Here is a 10,075-nt window from a genome sequence, read left to right as displayed (position 1 = left end):
CGTATTAATTTCCAAGCTAGAAAAGAGAGTACACTCTCATGTAAGCATATAGAAATTTGGATCCACATGCATTTTCAGTTCCAATGGGAGGTGGACATGCATGCTTGACATTGACAATATGGTCCATGATAAATGTCGCGTTTTATACAGTTGAGATTTTGTGTTCGATTCTTCCATTCTCATTGTCGCTTGTATTAAACAAAAAGTAGATTAATGAACCGACTGTCTTTAATCTCTCATATTAATTATTAATTGTAACTAGAAAGTCAATGTTGTAGCAATTCATACGCATTTTGCATAAGGCCCGGAATAGGGTAAAATTAAGATGCTCAACGCCAACCAAAACGTCTCCACGGTTGTGATTGCTTGTTCACAATAACTAAGAATAATCCCAGATATGATATGAAGCCTTTTCAACCAAGCTATAGTTGTGTCCAAACTGGGGCCGTCCATAGCTAGGGTTAAGCTTGTTTATATATATATATTTTGCTTAAAGCCTCATTAATTGGCGTTGTAGCCTTCAACATATTAGGTATATATCAGTGATCATATATGGAAACCACAACACCAATCTCATGCAGCGATTCCTATGATCACCAAGACACACAAGAAAGCTGCATCCGCGGCCATATAATTGCTTGCGGTGGAGGTGCAGATCACAAGGACAAAGGAGGTGAGCGTGGCCTGAGGAAAAAAGTAAAGAGGTTTTTTCATAGCAAGGCCTCATCAAACAGTTCGGGTGTTAATTCATCATCAGTGGCCATGGCCAGTTTTGAGCCATCTTGTCGAGAGAAGTTGACGTCGTCGCCCTCTGTCGTGATCCCGGCCGCCCCGGCTGCAGCATGTGGAGGATCGAACAAGCGTGCACTTCTTTGCGGGGTGACATACAGTCATCAGCATAGATACATGCTCAAGGGCACTGCTAATGATGTGAGTAACATGAAAAACTTGTTGACTAACACCTTTGGTTATCCTGCCGAATGCATACGCATACTTTCAGGTAATTAATTAGGCCCCAAGTTAACTATTATCCATCTTTATTTATTATATAAGTGGATCTACTTAATTAATGGAAAATAAAAAATGGGAAAAGAAAACGAATTGTTATTGAATTGGGCTTGAGAAGAAATGATTCCTTACGAATATCCGTTAGGCGACACTTTTTTTTTTTTTTTTTTTAAAGTCACAAGTAGGGGGAAAATGTGTAGGAGGATTTAAGGGAGAAATGAAGGAGAACTTATTGATAAGTTTAGAAGATACTATCTTTATTCACTCACTCTATCTTTTGCTCCCTACTTTTCCTCTCCTATTGTAACCCTCCATATGCATAGCATGTATATGTGATGAATTCTAGTATAATTGATCTTCTATTGTCAGTCTGTCTTTGTAATAACATGCTTATATTTTCATACCATGTATGAAACTATACAATTGATTAAGTTGATTTTTACTGTATGGTCGGAATTTACAGTCTAACAATATAAGATTGACGAAAGAACTGTTAACCATGCGTTTAGTTAAGAAATTGTTAGTTTATCATGTGCAGCTCACGTGCTCTTTGTTAAGTCTGTTAGTGAGGGTTAGCTGTATTTGTTAATTTGTTAGCGTGATATTAGGAGATAAGCACTGTACTAAAGCTGAGCTTTTACTATTCGTTCACACATAATCAGAAATACAGAATTACAAGCTATACTCTTTCTTACATTCTCTCTTCCTTATTCTCTTGAAATCCCTAAATCTCAACCTCTTCTTCTTGTTAAGAAGAACATGACTATATATATATATATATATATATGGTGTTTTCGGTGCAATTAAATTACCAAAATGGATGCAGAAGATGATCCAGGTGCCCAAGATTTGATACCAACGAAGAAAAACATAGAAAATTCTTTGAAATGGCTTGTGGAGGGCTGCAAATGGGGAGATTCCTTGGTATTCTACTTCTCAGGGCATGGCTTACGGCAGCCTGATTTCCAGAACGATGAGATTGATGGGTATGATGAGACTATTTGCCCCGTTGATTTCCTGAAAGAGGGCATGATCCTTGACAATGATATCAACAAAACCATTGTTTGGCCACTCAAGGCGGGTGTCAAACTCCATGCTATTGTTGATGCTTGTCACAGTGGAACAATTCTCGATCTCGAACACGTGTACGACCGAAAACAGTGAGTACTATATGATATACTAGTTAATATACATTAATTTGCGTAGATATACTTATGAATATGATATACATGTGTGCATATGTGGATTAGGCGAGTTGGTCAGGGCAGTGAGTCCATTTCTTTGCACCCAAGTTTAAATCTCATGTAGATTAGATTAATTTAGAGTAATTTAGGTGTTACTCCCCCACAAATTATATATAATTAGTATAAGGAGTTAGCATTTAGCAAACCCCCAAAGGGGTAGAGAACAGTAAGCTGAGCAAAAGCATCGGCTAGAAAAAGTGATAATAGGGTTTAGGTATGCATTTGTAGGGTCTTCAAAGTATACCAATTTGAAATGAACCCCAAAATTGGGGGGATTTATGTAGTTGATCCTAAATAATTAGGACAGTTTTTTATTAGTTGAGTTTAATTTGCAGGAGGACTTGGATTAATAATCTTCCTCCATCTGGTGCTAGAAAAAGTACAAGTGGTGGGCTGGCGATTTCAATCAGTGCTTGCGAAGATGATAAAATGGCAGCAGATACTACTGTAAGGGATTTTGCTTCAACCATTTGTTTCTAGTATTAATATACGTGCAACTCTGTATGTGGCAATATGAAAAAAAATAAAAATAAAAATATTCTAGTATGATTTGATAAAATGGGAAAATTTTGTAGCAGTTTAAAATTGCTAAATCAGCGTGTTACGTGGTGTTACTATCCCATCACACTTTATATTTTCGAATATTTGATCATTACTCATTGCTAATAATTGTGTGTGCGTATGTGTTTTTTTATTTTTTTTTATCATGAAGCAACTTCTTATTAATTATTTTATGTTTTAATCGTAAATGCAGGTTTTTACTAAAAAAAAAATGAATGGTGCTATGACATACATTCTCACTGAAACTGTTAAGGAAAACCCTCAAATGACATATGGGGCTTTGCTAGACACCATGGCCAATCACATTGAAAATATTAACAACGAAAGATGGATCAAGTCAAGGATCATAAGGAAAGTACTTCGACACAAAACCATACAGGTTTGATTTTGTTCCCATGATCCATGTCAAACAAAATCTTTAACTTTTCTTCCGTATCTGTATGTACCAAATGTGAGTTTAATCCCGTCTTCCCTAATATCATTTGTATAAAAGAAAAATTAGAGACATAAAATAGTTATTGATTACAACACATATTAACATAAAAATTAGGCAAAAAGTTTCATTTAGTCCATATAATTTGCTAGTTTTATCATTTTGGTCCCTAAATTCGAGTAATTTAAGGACATATCATGTTACAAATTCTATCAAATTTCTTTCTATTATGTTTTGAGCATGAGATTTGAAAAAATTTGTAATGGAACTAGAATGATTTTTGACATAATTTTAAATTTGTCCTTAAATTCCAGGGATTTAAAACTTTACAGATAAAATTGATAAAACCGAAACCACGAAGACTAAAATGATAAAATCGCCAAACGACTGAAATCTCAATTGATAATGGGTATGTTTCAAGGTAACATTGGTTCGGTTCACGTCAAATCTAAACTTACCTTCATTAATTCATTGGACAAGTTTTGATTACAGGATTAATCTCATGATCATCAATAGATCAAAACTCGACCCACCCGATTCACTTATAGACACACTCAACCCATATTAGTCCTTGACCCTAAACCCTAAATTCTAAACCTGTATTCTAAGCCAAGAGTGAAAAATGGTTAGATTGGGGTTTCTTCATCTCTTCCAATTGTACAGACTCATCCGAGTAGGCGTTTCTTAATTTTCATAGCGGAAGGGTAAAAGAAGTTTGGCATATATCTTTCACATTGTCTCATTATTTCTATAACTCTACAGAGACGTTTACGTTGTGCCTAATTTATATGCAGGAACCTATGCTGTCATCTTCTACAAAGTTTGAGGTTTACGACACGAAATTTATCTTGTAATGAAGATCTATCATTGCAACCACTGTTAACTAATTTGCAAACGCATCAATTGTTTCTTAATATGTTTTTCTATATAAATTACATAGTTTGACCAAGGTGGAAATAATCTCATGTACAGTCAGTTACAAATTGATAACGCCTGCACAATCGTGTAATTATGAGGGAACCAAATTGATCCAAGACAATTTGCTTTTGCTTTTGTAATTAAAATAATAACGATTCTGGTTTTATGCTTCAAATTCATTGTAGTATATAGTGACATTCTCGCAAAGGACCCACTAGTGTAGTGGTTTGGAGTATTTACTCTCTCAGGCAAGGTCCTGGGTTCGAGTCCTAACATCCGTGTTGTGTGTGTGAGTTTAATATGCTATCGCCCCTTTCAATAGGAAAGGACCTAAAAAAAAAACAAAAAAAAATATATATATATAGTGACATTCTCCAATGGCTTAAATGTTAAAATGGTTCCTGTGTTTTATCTATTTGGCTAATTTAGTCCCCGTGTTTTTAATTTGGTCGATTTACTTCTTGTGTTTTACTCCGTTAGTCAATATTGTTCATTTCGTTAAATTGCTGTTTAAAAATTTCATAAATGTTATTTAAACTAATTAAAAATATCTAATTATTTAATAAAACATAAATTTCAATTTAAAATAAAAGACCAGCCACCACATTCCAGGGGGAGTGGCTGGGGCTCATGGTGGTTTGGTGTGGTGTCGGCTGCTGGAGAGAAGGAGAGGGTTTAGAGGTTGGGTTTCCAAATTTTATTTATTTATTTAAAATTTTCTTTTTTTGTTAATCTTTTTTTTTTAAGAGAAACAAAAATAAGCACAAGGCAGTGCAACAGTGGGCTAGCGGGTAAGCTTAATAAGATAAAAGATAAGCATGATTGCAAGAGTCAACAATCCATTTGTTTCTGATCATCCTTCTTTTCATGGCTCTCAGGACCATTTTGCTCTTGCTAATGTTTTCATTCACCTCATGGATTGTATTATGGGCATGTAGAAGAAACTGGCGGTGTTGATGCAAATCATACAAGTTTTTAATTAGAGGGTTTGAATCGATGGTGATCAATCGAAAAATTTGAGGCTTGCAGACCTTTATTTTGTTTATCATTAAAGTGAACTTTTAATTTCTTTATTTATTTAAAACAATTACACTTTTTTTTATATTAATTTTTAAAACTTTAATAAACTTTTTTATTAATAATTTAATGAAATGGACAACATTAACTTACGGAGTAAAACACAAGGACTAAATCAATCAAATTAAAAACATGAGGACTAAATCAGCCAAATTAAAAACATGGGGACTAAATTGGCCAAATGATTAAAACACAGAGACTATTTTGACATTTAAGTATTTAAGTTAAGGATTGGTTATATATTTCTAATTTCGAACATTAAATTGCATCTAAGAGACTACCAACACATTTAATGAATGCAGTCCAACGCCAAAGATTATAAGTATGTAACCAATCCTTAACATAAAATACGTATTAGAGATTCTCCCTTAGTGTATATATACATATAGGGTTAACGACAATTTAGTACCCTATAGTTACACTCTTAAGACATGTTAGTCCCTATCTTCTAAATTTTTACAATAAAGTACCCTATATTTGTAAATTTTTTGCAATGTGACTCTGCTGTTAGGTTAATTGTTAGAAATCTGTTAAGTGACATACATGGGATCCACTTTGTTTTATTTTTTATTTTTTATAATGGAATAAAATATGAATATTGTTTTCTTCAAATTCAATTATATAAGAAATATGATTTTTTTTTTAAACAAAGAAAAATCAATTTCCTTTCTTGTCCCTCTGAACCTCACTCTCCCCCAATCAAACCCGTCAGCACTTTTTGATGATTTTTGCAAGGCATTGCAAACATGTTGAGTTGAATATTTTTTTTTTGGTCATAAATGTTTGAGTTGAAATTAGTCCTACGTTGGAAAACTAGAGTTCCTTGGGGTCTTTAGAGCATTTCCAGCAGTTAGCCCCTTGCCATGACAAGGGGAGCCCTAGGGCAGCTACTATTCACATGAATAGTGGCTGCACTAGCCCCCTCTAGCAAAGTGTGTTTCCAGCAGTTGCCCTTTGCCATGGCAAATACTATTCATTTTTTTTGTTTTTTTTCACAACTTTGTTTACTTAAACAATTAATTTGGATAATATAAGATTTTTGGGTTCCTACGTGTCAATACTATTCATATCGGATAATATTTTCGGTTTCAAATTTCAGATAAATTCCAAAATTTAAATTTAAGATGAATTTTAAATTTCAGATACATTTCAAAATTCAAATTTCAGATAAATTTCAAATGTCAAATTTCAGATACATTTCGAAATTCAAATTTCAGATAAATTTCAAATTTCAAATTTCAGATAAGATTTTCACCCTCTAAGATTGCGCCACGTGTCATATCTATCTATCTAAATTTTTCTATAAAACCAGAGGCTCAACTCATACCTCCCACACCAGATCTTCTCTACATTTCCATTTCTCAGATTTTAGATTTCATTCTCCATTCTCAATGGCAGACATGCAAGAGGTTTTGGAGAGGCAAGAGCGAGAAAGTAGAGAAAGAATGCGTAGACGAGCTGCAAGCAAAAGGGCACAGAGAAAACTAGATGAGCAACTTGGCATAGTAATTGCTTTGCTGGAGGAAGAAAACCAGAGTCACTGTGGTTCACGAGAAGGCCGTGGCCTGAATGTGGACAGACATAGACATTCTCGGGGTAAAAATCTTCTGAAAGAATATTTTATCCCACATTCTCTGTACTCTGATGTTCATTTTCAAGCGAGATATAGAATGCAACCCCATTTGTTCAATAAAGTCATGCATGATATTTGCAATTATGATGAATACTTTGTTCAAAATAAAAATTGTGCTGGAAATTTGGGATTTCTTCCCGAGCAAAAGTTCACAGCTGTGATATGAATGTTGGCGTATGGGTCATCTGCTGATCAGGTGGATGAGGTTGCCCGGATGGGGAAGTCTACTATTTTGGAGAGTTTGGTGCGATTTTGTGATGCAGTCGAAACTCTATACACCAGGGACTACCTGCGCAGACCTACGCCCAGGGACCTGCAACGGCTTCTACAAAAAGCTGAGTCTCGTGGATTTCCTGGAATGATTGGTAGCATTGATTGCATGCACTGGCAATGGAAAAATTGTCCAACTTCTTGGCAACGGGATTACGGAAATAGGAAAGGGTAGAAAAGTATCATCCTTGAAGCAGTTGCTGGTTTTGATACATGGGTTTGGCACTCCTTCTTTGGAGTTGCCGGATCTCAAAATGATTTGAACATCCTAGGTCAATCCCCGGTGTTCAATGATGTTTTGCGAAGTGAAGCCCTAAATATCACATATGAAATCAACAATACCGTCTACCAGAACGGGTATTATCTAGCTGATGGCATCTACCCGAGGTGGACAACATTTGTGAAATCAATTCCACATTCCCGATCCCATAAGCAATTTTTTTTTGCTGCCTATCAAGATGGGTACAGAAAAGATGTGGAGAGGTGCTTTGGTATCCTTCAAGCCCGGTGGGCTATTATCAGGGGCGCGACGCGTCTATTTGACGAGGAGGTGCTTAGGAGTGTAATGATGACTTGTATCATCCTCCACAACATGATTGTGGAAGATGAGTATGATTACGATGCTGATGAAGTGTATGAACCAGATCCCATGGACACGGCCTTAACACGGATTTATGAAAAACCCATGGGGCCAATTGGAGAACCAGTGCAGCATGAACCGTTGGTTAGAGACGGTAGTTTCATGCCCCGTATGATTGATCGCTACACGGAGATGCAATCGTTGTATATTCATGAATGCCGTTAAGTTGACTTGATGGAGCATTTATGGGTGGTGAAAGGCAATGAAGGTGAATGAAGTGAAGTGAAGATGTTTTTTTAATTTATTATGTTTATGTTGTATTTTTAGTTATGCTTTGTTTTTTTTTTATGCTTTAGTTGTGGTTTGTTTATTTTTTATGCTTTGATTGTGGTTTGCTATTTATGTATGGAATGTTTTGAATAAAAAGGAATTTTGTTGAATATTTTATTTATTCAATAAAAGAAAATCAATACAACTAATAAAATAAAATACATGAATTACCACTAATTTTTTAAACAAAACAAAAAATACAATGAAATGAAAGGCAAGTAAACTAAGAAATGAAAGGCAAGCAAACTATTTTAATGGTTTTCATCATTTAACCAATCCATGTTGCTAGGTCCATCGTCACGAAAAAGTCTTCGTCTCATAACATCCCTTCGTTCTAGCTTCCAAAATTATTTTGTTTCAGGGAACATATGGCTTGTATCCTTGGCCATGGTTTCCGATCTTTTTTTAAAATATTTTGTTGGCGTACATACTCCCTTTCATTGCGTACATACTCCCTTTCTTTTGCATATTCTAGTTGAATTGCCCTATCGTGCTCTTGTTGTTTCATGTCCATTTCAATTCTCATGGCTTGGTGCTTTGAAATTTCCTCCAAAAATTTAGATGCATTCTTGCTAGAATTGCTCCCTCTCTTCGCCTTCGCTGCCTTCCTCCCAATAGGCCTTGGCTCCTTTTCGATGGGTGAGTCTTGACTCATCGGGGAATCCATAGGTGAATCCGATGCCGGTGTCTCATGGAGTGGCTTCTCATTCAACACTACCGTCGGACCCATTGGAATAATTTGAAATCTCTTACAATTCTTCACCGCCTCCCAACATAGGGTATGGTTGAAACTTTTTTTGCCTTGCCCAATAGCACCAAACCACATTTATGCTTGCATAATCTATAAATAAATAAAAAGAAATGGAAATGCAAGAAACTTTAAAAAATATTAGCAATGCAACAAGTATAAAAAAAAAAAAATAGAAATGCAACAAACTTTAAATAATATTGACAATACAACATGTAAAAAAAAAAAATGCAAATGCAATACATTTTTAAAAAATGCAACATGTATAAAAAACAAATAATGGAAATGCAATAAATTTTAACAATTTATTAGAAATGCAAAACAAAATATAAATATTGCAAGAAACATTCATATTAATATTGAAAATACAAGAAATATTAACAAAATATATAAATTGCAAGAAACATTTAAATAAAAATTAATATGACATAGAAATTAATAAAACGAAAATTACAAATAATTTACCTCACTGCTAAGGTTTTTGTCGCTTCTATGTAATTTTTTTCCACCTACTAGATAATGTAATTTCCGTACGGGTCAAACCAATTGCCCTTTCACAAAATTCCTGATGAATTTTTTTCCACATATGACAAAATTTCATCTCATTGCCCGTTACGGGACAATGACTAACTTAGACCCAAGCCTCACACAAGCTAACATCTTCCATCATGCTCCATGCCCCTCCAGTTTCACTAGAAGAACCCACAATATGATCGAGAAAAATACAACTTGAAAGTGAAAAAAATATTGAGTAGAAAGTGAATAATAGTAGAAGGAGAAGAAAATGTATGAGGATTTAGTGTTAAAAGTGAAAAGTATTGGTTGGTATTTATAGAAAAAAAAATCAGTAACTTTTTTGTATTTTTTAAAATTTTATAACTTTTTTTTTTCATTTTTTTATTGCAGAAAAATTGGTTGCCATTGGATTGAAGAAAAAATTAGATCGGAGAGCCAAGACGTCGACACGTGGAAGCTAGCCGTTGGCGGCTACTGTAGCTCGAGCTTTGAATTTTTTTTTTTAATGTTGCCGCATGCAATGCATGCACCAATGGTGAAAAAAAATTCAAACCTGAAGGCTGACGCCAGCATGGCGTTAGCGATGATATCACAGCCCTCGAGCTCTAGCTTGGGCAAACTCCACCTGGGGCCAGCCTAGTCTGGTGGTCCCCACCTCCTACTCGGGCTGCCTTTTGCGGCTGGAAACACCTTTTTCTCCCAAACCACCCCTCCCCCTCCAGCCCGAGTCCAGCCTTAGTTGCTGAACTTGCTCTTA

At 35.2% G+C, this 10,075-nt stretch overlaps 1 protein-coding gene across 3 annotated transcripts; it reads left to right on the top strand.

The window, feature by feature from the left end:
• On the top strand, window positions 308–4,339 carry LOC18768765 (metacaspase-1). Of its 3 annotated transcripts, none has more exons than XM_020553829.1 (5): window positions 308–1,000; window positions 1,835–2,168; window positions 2,627–2,699; window positions 3,007–3,192; window positions 4,041–4,339. In XM_020553829.1, the coding sequence occupies exons 1-5, from the start codon at window positions 553–555 to the stop codon at window positions 4,098–4,100; spliced, it is 1,101 nt and encodes a 366-aa protein (XP_020409418.1). In that variant the 5' UTR covers window positions 308–552; the 3' UTR covers window positions 4,101–4,339. The 3 variants fall into 3 exon arrangements, with proteins under 3 accessions (XP_020409418.1, XP_020409417.1, XP_007199881.1); XM_020553828.1 differs by having other exon boundaries at window positions 309–1,000; window positions 1,838–2,168; window positions 2,588–2,699; XM_007199819.2 differs by having other exon boundaries at window positions 311–1,000; window positions 2,588–2,699.

The sequence above is a fragment of the Prunus persica genome, chromosome G8 (genome assembly GCF_000346465.2).
Source record: "Prunus persica cultivar Lovell chromosome G8, Prunus_persica_NCBIv2, whole genome shotgun sequence".
NCBI lineage: Eukaryota > Viridiplantae > Streptophyta > Magnoliopsida > Rosales > Rosaceae > Prunus > Prunus persica.
Note: the sequence above shows the minus strand (reverse complement) of the source record. Positions and strands in the feature narration are given on the sequence as shown.